The sequence below is a fragment of the Mycteria americana genome, chromosome 2, assembly GCF_035582795.1.
Source record: "Mycteria americana isolate JAX WOST 10 ecotype Jacksonville Zoo and Gardens chromosome 2, USCA_MyAme_1.0, whole genome shotgun sequence".
NCBI lineage: Eukaryota > Metazoa > Chordata > Aves > Ciconiiformes > Ciconiidae > Mycteria > Mycteria americana.
The window spans coordinates 94,802,220-94,824,911 of record NC_134366.1 but is presented as its reverse complement, the minus strand read 5'-3'; the positions used below and the strand labels follow the sequence as shown (position 1 = coordinate 94,824,911).

The window sequence follows — 22,692 nt, the reverse complement described above, 5'->3', positions numbered from 1 at the left end:
TATTTAAGCTCAGAATACAGAAGTTGCCCTTGTCTTTGGGGTTTTTTTAATAGAAAAAGCTATCCTAAATTTATATTAAAAACAAGGATAACCTACTACTGCAAATTTTTAAATGACCCCAAGATTAAACAACTTCTTTTGTAGAAGGTTAATCATATTTTATGAAATAGCTTGCTAAACTCTGCAGATATCGAAATCGGATAGTCTCTGAAAGAGGTAATTTATCATTGGCCATTAGGATGATGTGCTTGATAGGAGCAATAGATAGAAACAACACAGGAACAAGATGGGCAGCAAGGATAATAACTAAATTACATTTCTGCACTACGGAGGACACAAAGAGGAAAAATAATATCTTCTAGCCTTCCATCTAGGGATATCTAAGGATAATCTGGAGCTCTTTTGGCAGTAAAATCTCTGCTGACACTTGTTACACCTCCATGAGAAGCCTCTGCCAACAAAACCTTGTCAGTGGCCTAAGGTAGACATGATGTGAATTACACAAAGAATATAAATCTCTTTTTCCACAAATGGCATGATTTGCTGCTGCTGCTGACCTTACTTCCGTGAAACTCTGCAGGTGGTACGCAATACTAGGAGTGGCAGAAGACATACAATACTTCACTGTAACAGAAGTTTGCTATCTATTAAAAGATCAGACTGTGGAACCACAGGAGAACAGTACCTGAACTGGGCTTCTGGATGGGATTAGATACATTTCTGAACGTGACCGTAAGAAGAAACTTGCATACAGGAGGAGGCACTGCATGAAGCGACACAGACAGCAAGCTCTGACTCAGAAGGAACTGTCATGTTTCCATTTGGGAACACTGAATTTTGGCATAAATAATAGTTATTTTTTAATTTGTGTTTTCATTATCAGTCTCCCATTTTGCAGAGAATAACTACATTTAAAGGGGAGTATGTGCTTTGTTTACAGAAAAAAAAGCCAAGTAAATTAAGAACATATTTTGCGTGATTAAATCCCAATTTTTGGGAAGAATTTTATACCTTTGAAGACCAACTGTGAATGTCAAGCGTTCCTAGTCACCCTCTGTGCCTAGCGCAGCCTAAAGCTGATAGTATTAAACTAATGTGTTCCCTTTTTATTTCTAGGAAATAAAATCAGATGGTTATAGATATCACACAAACATGACTCACATGGAAGCTGAATGCACTACCAGAAATAAAAAAATTAGACAAATCTCTTCTGATAGACCTAAATTAGACTGTTGAAAAATAATAATAATAATTTAAAAAGTGCCTACCAGCTTCTGAATATAAAGCATATAAAACTATTCACAGATATATGGATCTACTACAAAAGGCATGAGCAGACTTATTATGCTATATGTTGTTCTATGAACTTAACTACTAGCACGAAACAGGTTTCCTCTTCTTGTGCAAAGTAGATCTCAATTTTTTCCTGACCTTTGACAGGCTTAAATCTTGAATCTTTTCTGTCCACAAATGAAAATGGCTATTTGGTCTCTGAGGCGAGCTAGTTCAGAATGTGTTTAGCACTGCCTCAGAAGTAAATTATGAAGTAAGTCAAAAAGGTCAAAATTTTATGACAAACTTTTTCATCTGCCAAAAACTCCTCTGCCATAAAACAAAGTACGCCCTTTTGCTCCTGCTTTCTCTTTCTGTGTCCTCAAATATGCACTACTCTCTGCTCTCATGTTGTACTCAAAAAATGCATTTCTGCACTTATAAGGCCAGAATGGAAGAAATGGAGGCAACTCCCTACTCTGCGTGACTCATAGAAGTCAGAAGAATCCTACTTTATTGAGAGCTACGTAAACTGCATGTAGCTGCAAAAAACCCAAACCCATACCTGCTAAAATCTTCTGTTCCATCTATATCATTTTACACAGGCTAACAAGCCAACTACCTCTTTTTCAAGGCTGCATCTACACAACTGCTTGTGTTCACAAGCTGGCACCGGCGGATCCCAGAACGATGCGGCTCTTGGCACTTCCGAGCATGCCGAGCGCGCGGGCGCTGGCATGCCACTAAGGCACGAGTAGGGTGAGTGGTTTATCAGTCTGTCGTGGGGATGTGGGTGCATTTTGTTTCCTGGCCCGTACTACAGACACAATATTTACTGATGTTCTTTTGCGCTGTAGGTTCGGATGCCAAGTGTCTTTCTTTGTTCTGCTCCTACAGATGCTACCATAAGTCACTGTCATTTTCTAATGAGTTTCAGTAACTGCTTCCTGCAGTTCATGAGGGAACACCTGGTTGCCTGTGCAGGATTTGTGTTTGCCACAGGCTAAGCATTACAAGCAGATCACTACCTCCTTTCCATCTTTGATGTTGCTGCTAATTGTTCCTGCTTCCCTGGTCTCGACTCTCACCTTTCTATTTCCCCCCTCCATGTATGTTTTACCTGCTGTTACTGCTCCTGCGTTAATTTGACATTCAAATTTTGTACTACAGTAATAAAGCTAGATTGTGCGGGGTTGTTTTCTTTAGGCAAGGATTTTAAGTCAGTTGCACAGCATAAAATGACACCAGGTACCAAAGTCGGATTCATCTCAGGACAAGCAAGCTCAGAGATACGCACAGAGAAAAGCACATTTCATCGTGTAGACGTAATCAGAAATAAGGAAACTCCAAGAAACATGCTGCAGGTGACAGCACATTGAAACAAAAAATCATATAGGCTGCTGTGCAGAAATGGAGGGAAATTAGAAATTACTTCGTTGCAATGTTGTCATAGTGTTACCTCTGGGCTCCCAACATGAGACACCAATGAACAATGTGGATTCGCTTGACGTTACGTAAGCATGTAAAAAGTGAGGATAGCAAGGCCACTTTTACACAGAAAATGTGTTTTGATTTTTTTTTTTTTTTTTTTTCCTCTGAGGATGAATCATCATCTGTTTTGGGGACAAGACACTGAGGCTTTATTTCATTATGTCTGAGAACAGAAAAGATAAAGGAACTGCAAAAAGAAAAGATGGAATTGAAACAAGAAGGGAAGCAACAGACATAAGGATATGGTAAGACAGTAATGGGTAGTTTAGGGAAAGATGGGACAGCAAGAAAAGGCAAGAGAGCACAGGAAAGGAGAGGGCTAGGGAGAGATACTAAGATGGCGTGAGTGCCTCTGGCTGGAGATTCCTTCCTGAGGAGAGGAAATTGCAACTGCAGCAGTTTAGGTCCAACAGTAAGGGAACATACTGGACCGTCACGTTTTGAACAGTACTTCTGCCAGTGGCTTCTGGCGCTTTCTCCCTGAGAAGCCTATAAACCCCCCCAGACGCCCTACCAATCTACAGAAGGGCCGTGGAAGAATTGAGGCAATTGAAGCCCTGCACAGGACAGTGCCCACAGCAACCCCTGTGCCACCCCTGGGAACCAGGGAAAGCAGAAGCTGCTTCCCTGAGCGATGATGGTTCCTTCAGCCTTCACCAGGCCCCCTGCTTGTAAACAACCACACATGAACTTGAAGACAGGCGGCAAACCAAAGCAGAACAAGATCAGCTGGACCCAAGCCACAGTCCCTAACACTCCACTGTCAGAAACCCACGGTGGACCATGGCTGGTAAAGCAGATACCAAAGCCTGCCAGGAGTCCCGGTGGTGAAAGCCCGTACTGTGGCTCCACTCCTAAGTTTGACTCTTTGCAGTGGTCTCCTCCTGCCTGCATAAGGGAAGAGACCGAAAAGGAAAACTTCACTCACACTCTTGAAGTGAGAAGACCAACATGAATTTAATAGGGTGCGATATGTCAGCAAGAAAGACATGCCTGTTTTACCTGGCCCTTATCATCCTGATACCCGTGATAAGAGCAGAGGTGATGGAGTACTGAATGACAGTGTTTGAGCTACATCTTTTCATCTGATGCAATTCTCAATACCTTTGAACTCTGCCTCTGACAGAGGATAAAAACAATAAAGTCCAAGCTCATGATACTCTACTGATGGAGCATTTCCTGAGGCAGCACTGGCTGTAAACACTGATGCTGAGATGTAAGAGCTGGCTCTCAGGTCAGCGCTAGAGCCTGCCTCACATTATCAAATCTTAATGTCTTAGCAGGGTTTAGCCATGAATTTACAGAAACTTTACAGGTTCAGCTATTTTGTAATGACATTAATCTCCTGCTGAGGACTGCCCCTGGAAGCAGGTCTCGGTGTTTGCTACTGGCCAGTGGCTATTACAATGTTAAATGACATGATAATTATTTCATGCTCACACTTAGGCTGACTGGGGCTGGAAAGGGGAGGTGGATAAAGGAAACAACATCTTATCCCCATTTCTCAGAAATCTAAGTATTTAACAACTACTTCAAAAGACTGAACTTGACCCACAGTTGAGACAATTTCTGTACAACTTTGTCTGTGAGAACATACAATGAGTAACTGTGAGACCACCCTTTAACAAAAGGCATCCGCCTTTCAGAAGATTTACCCCATTACAAATTGGGCAAAGATGACTTTGAAACCCCAACGTTTTGAAGCCAAGATATTGAAAAGGCTTGTATTAGAAGAGATGGATGGAATAGGGAGAGGCATCCAAAATGCCCAACCATAAATATTTACCCTGAATATATTACAATACTGACAGAAGTTTCATCAATAACTCAAAATTTCCTCAGACCTCATACTCTGAGAGATTTATCTGGAGCTAAGAACTGTTGAGTCAGACAACTGCCAGGTTTCCATTAATGCAGCAGAAAGAAAGGTGGTGTGACCCGTGCTATGCACTTCTGCCACTCCTACTCCAAAGACTCCAATCCTAAAATGAAAGAGGGGCATGCACACTTCCTAGGTGTTTTTCAGTTCTGAAATGTACTCAAAGAGCACATGATTTTATTAGTGTGTATGTTTACCAGGAGATCCCACAAGAACACCTCCTTTGTGTGCACAAAGAATGACTCAGCTGGATAGCCCTGGCTCTCAGAGCAGATAATGACATGGAAATAACTTCATCTATCAACGAATCATGAGGTCTACTGATGCCAAATTTCATCTCATTGAGCATGTCAGCCATCTGACAGGTGGCAATTTCACAAAGGAAGAGCTATGGGATGGAAAACACATAAACACACATCCTTTTACACATTCATTGTGTAAATAGTGCCTTTTTGTTTCAATCCATTTTCAATATCTATGAATAAAGCAGCTGATAAAAGATGAAAATCATAAAGGTTGAACAAGGAGTGCTCTTTCAAACTGGGACATCTGCTTTCACACTGAGTAAGGAAGATCTCTCTTATTGTAAAAAATTGCTGAAGCAAAACTGAATTAAGAGAATAAAATAAGAGCTTAGCCCATCTTTTTAGCCTCAGAATTAGACCGGGTATTTAAGTGAAAACCACATCTGTCTAATAAAACAGCTATGTGTAATTTCATGTGATAAAAATAATCTGTTCTTGTAACATAAGTCATTCTTCAGAGGAAAAGAACTGACATCTAAATGGTACTACTACCCATTTCTGCTGCATTTTGAGCAAATAGTTTCAAGTGACTAAAAGAGTTAATATATTGTGGCATTGAGTCCTCAGTGGTGAGCCATGCTTTTTCTTCCCCAGTAGGACTGAGACATCCTTAACTGCCTGCATTTCTGTCAACATGTAGCTTCAGTGAAGTGCACTCTGAAATGGCATTAGCCAAGAAGACAGTGTTATTTAATCTACATTGTATTTATTCCCTTATCAGTGTGCTGAATTCTGTAATTAATCCTGAGCACCAAGACAACAGGGTCACAGATATAAATAAATATATATTCAGAAAATTTTGGGGAAAAAAATTGTCTGGAGTACTGGCAATGGCAGGTGGGAAAAACTGCAATTCCAATATAAACCATGTATTTTTAAATTGAAATTTAAAATGTAGCATTTTAAAAACATCAGACAACTGGCAGACTGATCCAAGAGGTTTTCTGATCCATGTCAACAAGAACGCTGTGGCTGCAGTCTGTGGTATCGATTTAGAGAGCAAAGAAGCAGGGTTGCCACATGAAGTGATTAAGCAAGTGAAAAATAGTGAAACGATTCCGTTTCAGTCAGAAACTTAAACACCAAAAGCTCCATAAATCTGCCCCATAATCCTTTTAAGACCGGTCTTATGCTCATTTTGTGGAGACTGAAGCAAAGGAAATAGCATGAAAGATTTAAGTATAGATACCTTAAATTAAAATTAGAGACTTCTGGATTAGGAGACATTTGAGCCTGTGGTTTCAGTTAGGAAGAAAGTGCCAATGGATTTGCTCAGTAATCTCAGCAGCCTGTCTAACCCTCATTTTACTAATGCCATGACAGAGGGAGTAACCGTTGCCTGTCTCCACCACTGTAGCCTGTAAGGATTCAATGTAGTCTGTAAGGATTCAATGAGCTTCAGCTAATTATCTCAGAAATGGTTCTGATGCCAGTATCATGGCAGTCCTCTGATGTGGCATGCTAATGACCCACAGGGATAGATGCACAGGGGAACTAGTAGGAAGGAAGGAAATACAGGACCAATATATTCCTCTCGTTCCACATTTATCTCACTCTTACACTGCCCATCTGTAAAATGCAAATTTACAAACATTGGCAGGAAAAGGTAGTTTGGTCCTTAATGATTGCTCAGAGGCCTCCAGTTTCTCTGTCACAGGATGGACATCTGGGGGCCTCAGGCAGTTCATCAGGACCTTTCCCACTTATCTGCAGGCCAGACTGTGACCTTATCAAGCCTTAATGACAAACGTCCTCAGCAATCACCCTTCTTCATTCAGAGTTGTATATCTGTGTTTACTCTCCTTCTTTCCATGAAGCTTTCTACCTTTTCAATTGTTCTTAAGTGTAATGGGGGGAAAAAAAAAGAAGAAAACAAACAAACAAACAAACAAAAACAAAAAAGGAGGTGTACTGACTAGGTAGTAAAAGGAATGAATCTGAAGTAGTTGTGTGATTTTGAGACAGTGGTGCGGTGATGGGAAGGGGAGGAAAAAAGTGTTATCTTTCCTTCATCACCCATCTTTCCAAGCTTTCTAATCTGAAATACTAATTTTTGGTCTCCACAATACATACTCAGCCCTCACAAAATGTTTTTTTCACGTCTTTCTCCACTAAATTAACCAATTCTGCCATGAAAATACCTTTCCTGAGCTACAGTCACTATTCAGTACTCCTGTGTCTTATGTCTGTCTGAAACATCCCTAGTATTATCTCTGTCCTGAACTAAATTTCGCTCCCCTGCATTTCCTTCCCCAGTGATTTCAGGTCCTACACTTACTGTGTATTCCCATCCCTCTCCCATGACTCGTCTACAGTGTCTTATATGCAATTAGCTTGGCTCTCACATGTCTGGTCTTTCCCCTGATCCTATTTAAAGTGACAGTTATTTATCTTCGTTTGTGCAAAAGCAGTATTTTTGAGTTCCCATTAGAAGGAGATAATGGTAGAGGGAAGAAATAGTTTCAGAGAGGAGCAGCCAGCTCTGCAGTCAGCTCCATGTTGCCACACTGGGTGTTATAGCGGTATACAGCAGGGAGGAGGACAGATGGAGTGCCCTCACAGTGACACTGAGGGACCAGGCTAGGCCCTAGCACAGTCCGTAGCTAATGGCTACTGCCACTAGCAGCAGCCTCTACCTGCCCACCCTCAGGGACTGGAGGAATGCATGCACCACCATCGTTCTGCTGGGGACATCCCCACAAACACTTAGGACAGGCTGAACTCCCCTCTGACTTTACAGAAACTATGTCAGATCATGTTTGATGTAAACTGGAGTGACACAGTGGTGACAGATCTATAGCTACATAAAGATAAAGAGAAATCACTGCAGTACAGGGGAACTGGACCACGGAGACGCAGGTTCAGGTCTTAACTCAGCTGCAGCTTCTTGTGTAATTCTGGAAGTCTCCCTACTTTTTATTTGTTTGCTTGTAACTGGAAACACATGGTTTTGGGAAGTCAGTTTATACTGAGTTGGGACAGAAGAAAGAAATGGGCAACGGTGCAAGAGTTCCCCTCAGATGCATATAAACTTGTCCCAGGCTCAGCGCAACCACAGAAAACTTGCATGAGAGCACGCAGCAGTTATGAGTCTGCCCGTCTTTGATAATAATTACTTTTAAAACAGTGATTGCTCTGCTTGCATTGCGCCAAATTAATAAAAGCTTTATATTTTTTTTTTTATTTGCTGATTCACACTCAGTAAAGATAATTAGTGAGCGTCTCTATTAGCAACACAGAACCCCTCCTGTGTAAGCCCCTTTCATGTGACTTGTCCCATTAGCCTTTTTTCATGGCTTTTATTTGCTACTAAAGGAATAGCACATGTGAAGTGATGTTTGGGATTTAGAGTATTATAACAGCTGCCTGCTATGTGACAACTTTTTAAAACTAATTCTCAGACAATCAGAGTGTGTGAAAATGAATCGTAAAGATTCTGACTACAGACACACTAATCCTCTACAAAGGCAGAGCTACTGATAGATTAACTCATTAGACTAGACGCACACAGTTCAGAAAAAGAAACTGTGGTCACATCCCTGGGCAGGCTTTCATATGATGATTTTAAAAAATCTGCCTCAACTAGACTAGAACTGCCATGGCAGGCTGGAAATGCTCTCCTCAGAGTCCGCCTTGTTACTTAAAATACAGCTATGCAGTCAAACTGCAGAAGTAAACATAACTAAAATTGTGAAGTTAAGAGCTCAAAAGTTAGGAACTGCCAGACTAAGTTGCCTTAGTCTGGCAGTTCCTAATCATCGCTCTTCCCCTCCTTCCTTGTCTTACGGCCAGTGCACACAATGAAAAACTATTCAGTGTTTTGTAGTTGCCTCATTTTTTAGTGCATGACCTCAGGCCTTCATTGAAAAATGTCCGACACAAAGGAAAAAAAAATAGCACTCTGGTGGATTATTCTATGACACTCAATGTTTACTTCAAATGCATCACAAATAATGATTTTTAGAACACCTGTAAAGTGAGACATTTATATAGATCTCATTTCCTATTTGGAGATTGAAGGAATTAAGAACAAAAGCGTCTATGAAAGACAAATGCTGTGCGTGAGACACCTCAGAGTGAGTTCTAAACTTCCACTTATATCACGCTTCATATTTTTGAGACTGTGCTTCCACAGTGTCCCATTACAGCTGTTTGATCTCAGCACACCTGCAAACTAACTGGAACCCCTAAAACTAAGTATCAGTAGAAGATTCTTTGAATGATTCCACAACTATAACATCAGAACTTTAGGACATGAAGGAGGGATACAATTAAACTTTAAGTGCAAAGCTGAACTGTCAAATATGAGATTTTTGTTTTCATTTAGTATGTGTGTTCTACTCATTGCTTAGAGAAGTCAGAAGCGCTCCAGATGAAATCCCCCTCTAGTATGCTGTGCAATCTGAGCCTTGGCTTTGGGGTAAATGAGGCATGGACAGAAAATGTACAAAACAGGGCATGATAATAATTGTTTTATATAATGCAGTCATAAGAAATTCAAATTATGTTGTACAGACAGCCTTGACTTTGGTACTTTTGACTTTGTAAACACAGTAACATTTTAGTTGTCTGATGTGTTCGTGATATTTTACTGTATATTGAAAAAAAGACACCCAAACCCAAAAGAAAACCCAGTATATGACATCTTAATTGCATTTATGAGTGATTAGCAGAGCTGCAACTGTTAGCTTTGGCATATATATCTGATTATTAATTAAAACCATAAATGGCAAATAGCAATTTAGTTTCATTATGAGGTGGGCCTGGAGCAGAGGAGTATGGGGCACTGTGACAAAATGCTTCACAAATATTTCCTGACAATGAAGAAGATCAAACTTGCAGCTCTGTGGGGAAGCCTGCTCCCTTGTGAACACATGCACCTGCCTGTTCTCTCCAAACCTGTGTTTCTTAGGGACAGCTATTGTCCTGTCCACAGCTCTATCACTCTTTCCTTTCTCAAATGTCATTCTCATCACCCTGTTGTTTCCTCTCTTTGCACCTAACTCCTGATCCCACGAACAAACCATCCAACCAAGCAAATTCAGCTTTCAACTTTCTGACTGGACCTCCTGCTTTAACAAATCTCAGTTCCTCCCCTGCTGGTCCCCCACACAATCCATCCGTATTGCTCCTCTTCTCCATCACTGTTTTCCATTTGCCCACGTTCCTTATTCTCCTTCCCATCCATCTACATTGTTATTTGTGTCTTACCTTTTTGTGATGCTCCCCAGAAATTTGCTTTAGTACTAGTTTTCTTCACATACCCAGACTTCTCTCCATCTACTGTCTTCATCTTTCCCTAACATTTTTTCTTAGTTTCCATCTCTTCAGCCAGTTTCTCATACAAGCTAGCACCTCCCTGCCCCCAATCTCCTCTATTGCCATCTACCCAGTTCAATTTTTCTACTGAATCACATTTTGAAGCCAATCCTTATCATGCTAGTCATTTAATCTGTTTCTCCTCACCCCCAAAGGAAGAAAAAAACAGGGCAAATTATAAGGGCTTACATTGTTTCACCAAATTTTCCCAATTTTGTTCAGACCAAGCAACATCTTAACAGATGTGAATCACACAGATTGTGTTCAGATCAAGCAACATCTTAACAAAAGTGTTAGTGACATTGTTGGCCCAGAAATCTTGTGCACATGAAAAGTGACAAATTTTCTACTGTCCCAGGATTGTCACCTGTGAATTTTACTGCAAATCTTGTTTTAAAATAATGAAAAATGTTCTGACAAATTTAAATTCTGCATTCAATTTGCAATGCCTTCCTTCTGTCACCTGATGACCACATTTCAGGTGATGACTCGTCATTGCTAGAGATGCTTTGCAGAAGGTGGCTGTCACACTCCATTAGCCTTTCCAGATAAAGGGGAGATCATCCCCTTTGGTTTTGAGAAAGCTGGATTTGGGCAGCCACCTCGAAAGACATGACTCAGTCAGAGGGTACTGGGCAGCAGGGAATTGAAAAAGACAAAAATGGCTCAACTGAGCAGAGGGAAGAAGATGTAGAGGAATACTAGAGAAAACTGAATAGCCAAGGTAGTGTCAGGAGCTGCAGTAGGAGTGAAGTGCAAGTGGGTATATATTGTGGCAGATGGGTATAGAGTATCAGATAGGAGCAAAAGGAAAGGAAAATAGGGAATTAACCTGCTTTTTCAATATCTAGTGCTACATCTGATAAAAGACCTGTTAACCTATTGGAAAACTTTGTCTTAGTGTATGTGACTCATGAGCACAAGCGTTTGTAGACATCTGCTGTACAAATACATTAAGTGGCGTATCCCTCGTTCACTTTTGCTGTTGTTTAGGCTTGATTCACTTCCCCAACAGCTGGTCCTAGCAGAGGATCTATCTACTCACTGCACAATTCTGTAAACAGAATGGCTGCTAAATAACCAGTGAGCCAACCTTTGAGAAAATACTTCAGCTTTCTTGCTACAGCTGCCATTCTCTGCATCATCTTTAAAAAGTTCACCTAACTATTTCTGTCTGTGTATCCATCGGAAAATTTTAGTCTTAAGGAGTACCAGCTACCTAGCCAAGCGGTTACAAAGAGACGTCAGGATTACTCACAGCCCCATGCTATGTTTGGTTTTATTACTTTTGCATACTGAAAAAGTGCTGCTTGAAAGTAGTGGTGATGCTGAAGTCTTGTGACATCACCTTATAGTACACTACAGCAATACTGCAATTACAAAATATTTTCCTTAAAATACATTTCACGTTTGGTTTTGTCCTCCACAAACTAGCAGTGATATTCCCTCTATTACAAACAAAACCAAAAATTAACTTGCAAAGGCAAGGAGGCAATTTGCCTGCTCGCAACTACATTGTCTTCTGCCGATATCAGAAAATAATCAAGAAAAACTCTATATAAGATATGTATTCCGTTTTAAAGCATGAAAAGTTACGAATATGTCTGGGTTCCAGAAAACCCATTTCTAGCAACTTACTTTCACTGGCTGAATAATCCTGTGGATCGAGTATCCCTGATTCCTGCAGTGATCTAATACAGGAGTCCACCAGCTCCAGACCAGTGGTGAGCTCATCTTCTATATCCTTCTGACCATCTGTAATAAAATTAACAACACAAAAATGTAAAAGAAAGGCAAAAGGTAAAACCAGTTACAAGAAAAAAGCTAAAACCAGTTACATGTGACTAAGCATTTACAGCTGATGAAGGAACGGAGAACACACCAAGATCACATATTCAGAGGAGGCTGGCCATATTGAAAATTATGCCATCCTTCGAAAGCATGGCCTTGGATTAATAAAAGCAAAATGAGAAAGTTCAGATCTAATCTTAAAAAAATTAGAGACACATTTATCAATGCCCTCTCTCAGAACTCTGCATTAGTCTTGTGTTCTTTTTGTCAACCCTAATAACTTTTGCCAAATTTTGCCAGTTGTTAAGCAGGGGTTTCACACACCAGCAATGAAAAAAATACTGCATAAATAAATGTTGTTTTCCCCTCCATCTTCTTTAGGAAATATGATCATTCTGGGAGAGAATATGTGTAATACATATATGTAGATAAGTACATTACCTTGTGTTTGCCAGTGAAACTGCTCTTCTGTGGAACTGAAAAGAGAAAAAAAAAAGTGTTAATTTTTTATTAAATGGTTCAGTAGTGTGCCATCAATATTCAGATCTAAATCTATTCTGAAGGAACTGATATAGGAATAACGGAACTGACTTAAGGATAAATAACTTAGTAAAAGTATATCAAGTATTATTTTACTTATTTTTTAAATGAATGACTTGCACAGCATTCATTCAGCAGGAGGGAAAGCATCTTCACTTCTTAATTAAGTAATTTAAAACATACATATAGAAACTGCCCTCTTAGTCTTGATATACAAATTACACTATTTCAAAGCAAAAACATTAACATTTTGCAACTTTTTGGGATCCTTCTATTTGTCTGATTTTCCATTTTTATAGAGAGTTATAAATTGCTTTTTCAAGTGAACAGTTACATGTGATTTCAAAACAAAATTACGAGTATGATTCCCAGTTCTATTGATCATTATGTGCATTTTTATATTATTCAAATGTGCAGCTAAGTTAATTCCATTGGCCTACGCAATAGGGTAAATTTAGATGTGTTTGTGCTTCTATGTACAAGCACTTAAGCAATGGAAGGTCTTAATTTTAAAATAATGAGTATGCACACTAGAGGATGCTTTAGGTAGAGTTTTTTCTATGAAGTCAATGATATATTCAAGTGAATGATGAGATGAATGATATCTTTTACTAGGCAATGAGTACACTTTCCTCCAAGGCATGATCTGTTTATGCTTCAGTATAGGTCTTCCTCACATGCCAAGAATACAAAAAGGATTGAAGTTACTCAGTAATAATCATTCTTTTGATAACAGTGAACTGATTATTATAGTCATGATTAAAACATTTATCTGTACATTTTTACAAGATATTTATAGGGGAGAACAAAATCATCTGTTGCATCCATCGGTAAAAAAAAAACAAAGACAGAAATTATTTTAACTTTTCAAACTATAGATTTACTTCTTTCTGATGAATGCTCTTTTTAATGAGTAAATGGATTTTAAATCTTGAATTGTTTTCCCTTTTCCCAACAGATGCTGGATCTCTTATGAATATGTGAGTACAGCTCCTAGTATCTATGTTCTGAACAAGAATAATGTAAATGAAATTAAATGCTTCTTTTTGGAGGTCTCTTTTTACAGCAAAAGAACTTGGGTTAATTATTTATCAGATTTGATAGTGTTAAAAAAGAGGATAATTGCCTAATTCACATCTAAATAGTTCTAAAAGGACAACTTTTCATTCTAGCTGGTATCAAAAGTGTTAACCTGACAAATTCAAACCTATACATCACCATCTATTTCCAAATATCTACCATCTGTGGTTTATATTGACTCACTGTAGTGAGATTTCACAGATTAAGAAGCTAGCCCTTCAATGAGACACTCAACTGAAATGCTTGCATTCAAGTCCACTGAAGTTAATAATATTGAAGATCAACATAGTCAGAGTCCTCTGGCAAATAATAATGGCAAAGTGCTAAAATGGAAGAAATTACTTTACTTTAAATTACCTTTTCAAATGGAGCCCTAGTGGGTGGTGACTAGGGACAGTGGCTCTTTTTGAAATATTACTTTTTCCAATTTGAAATTCCTTTTCCCTGATTTTCAAAATCACTAAACAACTGCAGCTTCAGCTGATACACTGGGATTTGAGAGCGATCTGCCTTTCTGGAATTCGCATCATCCATAATAAGCAATATATTACTTTCCACTATACAGTCCCTCTTCCGGTATCCAGATTTCTGTGATAGATACCACCTCAAAAGACAGAAAAAAATGTAATATCTCAGGTGGCATTCTTCCTGGCAGAATGAATTACTAAATGTTGCCGGCAAGAACACACTGATGTAAAAGACTGTGCCATCTCATCCAAATCAGTGAGAAAAGAAAATCATGTCCATGCATAAACTGTGAATTATCATTTCCAGGAATTCCAGCTTAGCCCTTTTTAAGCAGTAAATTTGTGTAAAATGTAGAAGTTAATTATTGGCATAGTACAGATAGTATTTAAACGAATCACTAGTGGCTGATTAGTAGTGATCCCTAATATCACTAGTCTGACTTCCAAAGAAACATTTTAATGTATTCACCTTAAGAAATCTTAGATGGGAAGATCTAAAAAAGGCTTGCAATAAATTTTGACTATATTTTGGCTTTTCCAGTTTTAGTCAGGCTTCTCCTCACAACTACTGTAATGGTCTTTTAATAAATACTGTAACTTTCATAGTCAAGGTAACAGATTCACCATCAAAATTTTTATGCTAATGCTACCTTCTTATTCAACCTATGGAATATGGAACAGGCTGCCCAGGGAAGTGGTTGAGTCACCATCCCTGGAGGTATTTAAAAGACGTGTTGACGTGCTGCTTAGGGACATGGTTTAATGGTGGACTTGGCAGTGCTAGGTTAACGGTTGGACTCGATGATCTTAAGGGTCTTTTCCAACTTAAATGATTCTATGGTTCTATATTAAAAGTGTATTTGCTTCTACAAGGACATCGATATATTCTGGTATGAAGAGAGTGCTGTTTTCCCTAGTTAAATTCATGCTCTTTAGCTTTTGAACAGTCCAATATAGTTGCACGTTACAGTTGCCATTTCTTGGTTACAAACCGATGCCTCAGTCTTGCAGACAAATACATAAAGGGTTTCCCTAGAAAAATCTTATTAGAATTTGACATAGTTCAAATTTAGATACCCAGCTTTTTTTTTTTTTTTAACCTTTTTTTTTTTTTTTTTTAAATGAGCTTTTCCTGCTTTTGGCCTGAAAAGGATTCCTGACTGAAGCAACCTGACATGTCTGTGCAGGGAGCCTTTAGGCTGTCACACAACTATGCCAAATCTGCTTGAGTGAATAAAAGTGCTTTTTTTTCGTGCTTTTCTTTTAGGTGTTTTCCAGCTTCACAAGCGATCAGTAAAATTGACTGTATACTCACATCAAATACATGAAAAGACAAAAAAAAAAAATGAGCAGAAGTATTCCCCCTAATAAATTTTTCAGCATGTTCAGCAAAATAAAGCGTTCCGCTTTACAGTTTTTCTAAAGAAAAGGTTTTACATTCATTATCAACCACTTTTCTGCATATTCCTATGCCTCATTGTATAAGTTTGCAAACTCTACCAACTTCAACTGAGGAAGCTGAGCAATAAAATACTTTATTGAGAAGTTCTGAACAATGGAATCCTGCACCAAACTTAAGAGTTCGAGGAGGAGGAGGGAGATTTTAACCAGAATTACATTAGTATAGTATTAGAAAATAGTAGCATAAAATATTAATGACCTGAGAACTCAGGCAGGTATAATTATTACCTCCCTTAACCCAAACCCAGAAGAATAATTATGATTTATTTGCTGTACTCTTCTCTCATTATTGGTAGTCATTGCATCCTACATCTACTTCAGATGTTCTAGTACAAATAAGATGACCATTCTACTTAATTCTATTTGACTGATATAAAGAATCCTGTGTCACCATTCAACTATAAAAAACTTTGATTCTTCTATACTTATATTGTCTTTGGAAAATAGGATTTAATGAAGGAAAATCCCAGGGAAGCAGAATAACTTAAGAATGAGAAGATAATACTAAAAAACAAACAAACAAACAAAAAACCCAAACCAAACAAAAAAATAATATTGTCATATGTTTAGTTCTGGATGTTCATCTTGAAGCTAATGAGCCTATCTTCTGTAAGGACACACTATACTGTGCCTAAAACTTTACCTTTAATAACCACCTATGCAAGGAAATATTCCAGTAAAAGTTGTTTTACCTCCCTAGGCAAGAATGAGCAAAGTAAATATCCACAGAGTGGTCATCTTGATTCCAGGTGAACTCACATGTTCCCATTTCTGCACGCACATAATAAAAGCACTGAAGTAGTGAGAAACCTTCTATGTGTGACCTTGCATGCTAGGAGGACGAAAGGCAAATGAACATAGCACGCTGCAGGGAGCTCGTTTTGGGGAACGTCACATGAATAGAGCACTCGGGGCACTCTACCTGTCTCTACACAGTGTGGAAAGATCAGAAGCACAATGCATTGCAAAAATGCAGAGTTTCTACAGTCAGCAAGGGATGTCTGACTATTACCAGCAATCTGTTTACATCAAGTTTATCCCTTTTCAGGCTTGGATAGAAAAATCCCACTCTAAGCTGCAGTATGTCTATAAACAAGCAACAAATCAGGCCTTTGGGAGCCTTCATTATTTTTTCCTGTATCTCAAGCAAAGCTAAACAAGAAGTGGGTGTCCTTTTCAAGATGGACTTGACAGGAACCCAGCATGACAAGATGGGCTCTGTGGAGACAACGGTACTGTCCCACAACAGCTAGCACCAGAACAAGGCGAGCTACATATGACCATCAAACACCTCTCCCCACAATTTACGGGAGTTAAAAGCGGTTTTGGTGGCATACAAATGAATGTTCAAAGTGATACCAAAATACTACTTTCCTGGACCATGTTCACGAGCCACGTCTCTATAAAAGTAACCAGAACCCTCATAGGAGGTAACCCAGAGGTGGGGAAGGCTGTTGAGCACTTTGGCAGAAGAAAAACTGCCTGAGACATCCTCAGACAGCATTGCCATAGGGCCTGTACAAACACCCAAGGATTCGCTTTCAAAGCAGGTGCCGGGGAGCAGCAAGGGCACCTTGGAACTCAGCTGAACTCCTAGAAGTTGGGAGTGTGCCTGTGGCCCTGGCAGCAGGACAATGGTGGAGCAAAGGCAACTTACATCAGACCCACAGCCCCACACAGGCATTTTGCACGCTACCGGGTCACAGCGGTACTTGCAGAATCGCTTGGGTTTAGTTTTAGACATCGCATGGCCTAATGTGAGACCTGACTCCCTTCAGATAAATGCCTCTTGATAGCTTCTGAACTATCCAGTGCAAGAAGGAGGTCACCACACTGTACACACTTCTCCTAGCATAGTATTTATCATGCAGCCTGCAGAAATTAATTTTTCTTATCCTGTGCACCAATATACATCAGTGGACATGCACATCAGGCCTTATGATTTGGTTATTCAAGTCCTGTGCCTTACTGCTCCTTAAAAGAACACCGTGGCAAAGAAACTCAGTTCCTGCTGGGAAGGGATAGGTCTTCTTTCATTCACTCTTTCTGGCACACCTCTTGATTTATCACACAGCCTGCACACAGGCTGCCAGGGCAAACTCACACTTTTGCATTCCTTTAATTATGCAAGAAATGTTTGTGTCCCTCTTCTTTCTGTGAAGTCATTCAGTTTACAGTTGTCACTCATTTTTGGAGAAAGTGCTATAGCTATCTGCTACACAAAAATATTTCTTTTTATTGTTTTCTAAAACAATTCATGCAATTGTATCTAACACTGCTATAGAACAGCTATGGAGGGATTTTTACAAGAAGTTGTATCAGCACATGATCTTTTCAGTTATTTCTGCAATGGAGCCACACAAACATTGCTGTATATAACTACAGGCAGATACTGTCTCACTGGTTTTTAAATTGCTGTTCTGGTTGTGGAAGGTGGAAGAAAAAAGATTCAGAAGCATTTCACAAAAAGCGAGGAGGTTGAGAAACTAATATTCCATCTAAAGCAAAGGAGAAGCAGATTTTAAATCAGCAGTAGACTTCAGGTTATCTGCAAAATAGTAAACAATCTTTAGTATCAAATACCTGGGGGGAAAAAAAAAAGACCTAAGAATAAATTTTACATGAAATAATCGTGTGAAAAAGTACCAACCCCTCAATAAATTACCATAGAAAAGGTCAACCCCCAAGTGCAATTTTTTTGTTGTCCAATTTAAAATTACGTCAAAATCTCTGACTTCGCTAGTCACCTCTATAGCTGTGACACAGTAACCTCTCTCAAATATTTAATCACACTCTATTGGTCCGCTGTGGTATCAACTTGGCTACCACATCAAGAAGTCCTTTTGGTGTTCCAACAAACCTAATTCAATCACCTACAATGATCCTGGAAAATGTAAAAAACCACAACAAACCAAAATAAAGAAACAACACCTCCCACAAATCCACACATTTTTTACTGACAGCTGCTCTTTTGTACCCTGTGAATTTCAAACTGACTTTTTAAATTATTACAAAGTTTTTAGCTGTAGATGCCAGAAAACCATTCAGGTGGTTAATTCCCACCTTTATTAGAAAGGCTTTGCTAAAAGTTCCTACAGGGAAAGAGAATTGTCTATTTTTTTTCCCAAATTATTGTTATTCCCTAGGTTTTACAAAATCAATAGCAGAACTTTGTGGCTGTGCTATGAATGTTTTGTACTTCTTTCCAATGATTCAGGGAAACATTTGCAGCCAAATTTTCAAAAAGGTCCCAAGATCAATGCTTTCCTCTGCATTTAATGCTTGCAGAAGTTTGCAGACATGATTTTCCTTTAAAAGCAACTTTTTAACTGCTCCAGTCATATTTATATCCAATTTTCCTATACTTATTGTGCTTAATAATAACTGTTCTATTTATTCTTATTTAAATGCGATTTAAAGTTCAGTGTGCTACACTGCTAAGAGCACTATTTAAGTACAGAGCATGCACAGAAAGCCAGTAGCAGTCTTGCATTCCACACAGTGTGTTGCTTCGGTGCTTGCAAAGCAGACAGCAAAGGCTGCTATTTAACAGAGAGACCATAATACAGTCTGTTTCCCCATAGTTTTTGACCATCACTCCTGAAATGGTCGACAAGAGTATCAACTATAGTAATTATTTTTTTTCAACTGAATTAATTTCACACATACTAACCCCCCAAAAGCATTTACTAAAGTTTTGATCGCACTTAGCCACCTAGAAACAAAACACATGCTACTTAGCTTGCAATACCAGCCTGTTTCCTTTAGTTTCAGTTCTGCAGATATTTACCAGTGTGACAGTGAAGACAGAGAATCCTCTCACAGTGGAAGGCTGCAAAGCTCTACTATTCCAAGGAAAAGAATTTGCAGGGTAGCACATGCAAATACTTGTTATATTTTATTTAACTTTAAACTTGGAAGCAATGACAGCATTAGGAAAACAAGTATTATATGACTGCCCTATTCTCACTCTTCCTTTGGTGTTCGTTTCTGGCCCCTATGTATCCCAGACAGGATACTGGGCTAGATAGACCCTAACTCTGAATCAATACAACCATTCTTTTATTCTTATTTAGAGAAGCTAAAATCAAATCAAATTACTTCATTTTGTAATTTCCCTTTATTAATTAATTAAGTAAAAGGATGATGGTTTACAAAAAGAAGGAATTAGTTCAGGGCTGGATTTCTATTAAGGTAATAATGTTAGTCCTTCCTGTTTGCTTCAAACCTATTTTTATTTGAGAAAGGACCTCACTTCCAAAACTCAACTACTTCAACAGGAGCACATTTAGAATAGAATAGAATAGAATAGAATAGAATAGAATAGAATAGAATAGAATAGAATAGAATAGAATAGCTCAGACCAGACCAGGCTATTTCAGTTGGAAGAGACCTACAACGATCATCTAGTCCAACTGCCTGACCAATTCAGGGCTGACCAAGTTAAAGCATGCTGTTAAGGGCATTGTCCAAATGCCTCTTAAACACTGACAGGCTTGGGGCATCGACCACCTCTCTAGGAAGCCTGTTCCAGTGTTTGACCACCCTCTCCATAAAGAAATGCTTCCTAATGTCCGGTTTAAACCTCCCCTGGTGCAGCTTTGAACCATTCCCATGCATCCTATCGCTGGATACCAGGGAGAAGAGATCAGTACCTCCCTCTCCACTTCCCCTCCTCTGGAAGCTGTAAGAGAGCAGTAAGGTCGCCCCTCAGCCTCCTTTAAATTTTGCCGCTTCTCCACAGAGTAGCAGTTTAGATAGTAGTGTACTATCATATTTCTTCAGCCCCAGTGGTGATATTTGGAACTGATCCAAACCAAACAAGCATCTAAAATAGTATTTGGAAGGAACTTAAGTGCTCAAGAAATAAATCAGAAATTGCAAATTAGAGGAATGCAATAGTGGAAGGGTGGAATCATCTCTGCCTTGAGGCAACTGAACAGTTTGGTGCCTACATCACAATGCAGCCTATCAGTACCTGTAAAACTGTATTCTTCAAGCAAGCCTTATAGACAGCATTGCACATTAAATTTGGTAACAATTGTCAAGCTTTAAAGAAAACAACACCCTGAAAGATAAAATGTCTAGTTTCTTCTTTCCTTCCTCCCTCCTACCCTTAAGAACTTAGTTCAATTATTAAAGCATTTGTGCACAATGTGATAGAACTAGATATAATCCTGTTTTATTCACTTGTGAGAAATCAAAGCAATATCCAAGTTGAGCGTAACCATCAGGCTATTCCCTATCTTTCCTATGAAACCTCAATCCTGTATAGAAAACACCACAGTATTTTAGTTAAGGAACTCCATTGTAAAAGACGCCACCACAGCTACCTTCTCTTCGCACCAAATTTTGAAAGATGGCTTCAGAGGTGCAAGGGTGCAAGACAGTAACACCCACAAGAGGAAGGACAGTTTCCCAGTGGAGCAGAAAAAGCTACTGAAGATCCAGAGGTGAGAGTTAATTTCATGTAAGGTACCTTAAACATCCTGCCCAACATTTTGACATTGGGTAAGAAACACTCAGTGAATTGAGATCCATTCTGTTCTGAGGCACATAGTTCCCTATGCATTGTATGAGCCCTATAGGAACTCGACCCGAAGCATGGATGCACAGAGACAGTCACGTAAAAATAAGCATTACAACACACTTTTTCAGTACCTTTTTGGTTCTGGTCTTTGGTCCCAGAACATTAATTTCTAAAGAAATATGGTGCAATATAAATAAAATTTCTTTAAGGAAACCCACTTCTGTACATGAAGATACTGCAATATTTCTTCCGGGGATAGCTAACTGCTAGAGCAGGTAAAACCCCACTAGTAACATGAAACTCCTCATCTTCTTATTACAGACAAACTGCACAAGGATACTCCTTCTGCAGAAGACTTAATCCTTAACAAGCAGATCAAGCCAAGTGCCTCATGCTGACCATTGTTTTAGGTAAATTATTTTAAGCATGACCACACTTTTATATGACTATTTCAGCTACAATATTTGTTCTGTGTTGTTCTTGATAACTAATAAGAAAGTGATTTTCTCTAGGTTTTGAGGGATGATTCCTTTCGAGTTCAGCACTTCCTTAGGGAAATGATGCAGACAGAAGCCAGACGGCCCCTACCTTGAAGAAAGCGCATTCCACACAGGAAAATCCCAACACACACATAGCCTGTCACTGTGTGAAATCGCACGTCACAGCCCTTCCCAGTTCCTCTCCCCTACAGCTTCTTCACATTAGCTTCACTCAGCTTCTTCCAAGAAACCCCTTCAGGGCTCTTCACCTTCGCCTCTTTCCATGTAAACAACTCCTTTTCTTTCCGATCCTTCTCCCCTCCTACAGAAGAAAACACAGAGCCAGGATGTTTCTGCTTTTTATTTAGCTGATTATTTTGCTGCTCCCTTTCCTGCAGCTTATGCCTGTTCGGGCCAGGAGCAAACTCCTACTGTGCTGACATAGTGGCAGGAAGTCCCCTGTAACTAACAAAGAATATTCTTTATGTTAATATACGGTCTGAATTTTGGCATTGAACAGACTGCGTGGTCATAATTTCTACCTTACATGTAGAAATTTCTACCTTACATTTCTGCATGTTGTCTTTTATTTCTGTATTCTCCACCAGATTTGTGGACATGAAATATTGCCATGAAACAGGACAAGGTTCTGCAGGGAGCAGGAAAGATTTTGTTGATCCTTTTTAAGGGAAGATTCAGTGAATGATTTGAGGTGTACATTTAAAAAGCCAAGTTTAATAGATGTGTTGAACAAATTATTTTCTGTTGAGATGAAGGAGGAATAATCATAGAATAATTTAGGTTGGAACTACCTCTAGGCATCATTTGGTTCAGTCCCCACTTAAAGCTGAGCTAACTTCAAAGTACTGTCCTGGACATAATGTTGTAGCAAGGCACGCGGGAGACTCCTTCAGTATTCTGCTGTTCAGAATTTTAGTTAATTCTCAGTTTTTAAGAGAGAAAATAAAAACTGATAAAAGATAAAGTTAGAAGAGTTTGGCGAGCTTAGATGAGATCACTGAAGTCTGAGAAGGGAGCACAACTGGCTTTCATAATGTAGCAAGGCTAAGCGACAGGA

The 22,692-nt window shown here is 39.1% G+C and overlaps 1 protein-coding gene across 1 annotated transcript in view; it reads right to left on the bottom strand.

Moving 5' to 3' along the window:
- The window catches only part of CTNND2 (catenin delta 2), a 566,347-nt gene that overhangs the window by 320,140 nt on the left and 223,515 nt on the right, over positions 1–22,692 (bottom strand). The window contains exons 3-4 of the mRNA XM_075495646.1: positions 12,499–12,533; positions 11,905–12,021 (exon numbers count right to left, since the gene is read on the bottom strand). Of these exons, the coding sequence (XP_075351761.1) occupies positions 11,905–12,021; positions 12,499–12,533 (152 nt within the window). The remainder of the gene's footprint in view (positions 1–11,904; positions 12,022–12,498; positions 12,534–22,692) is intronic.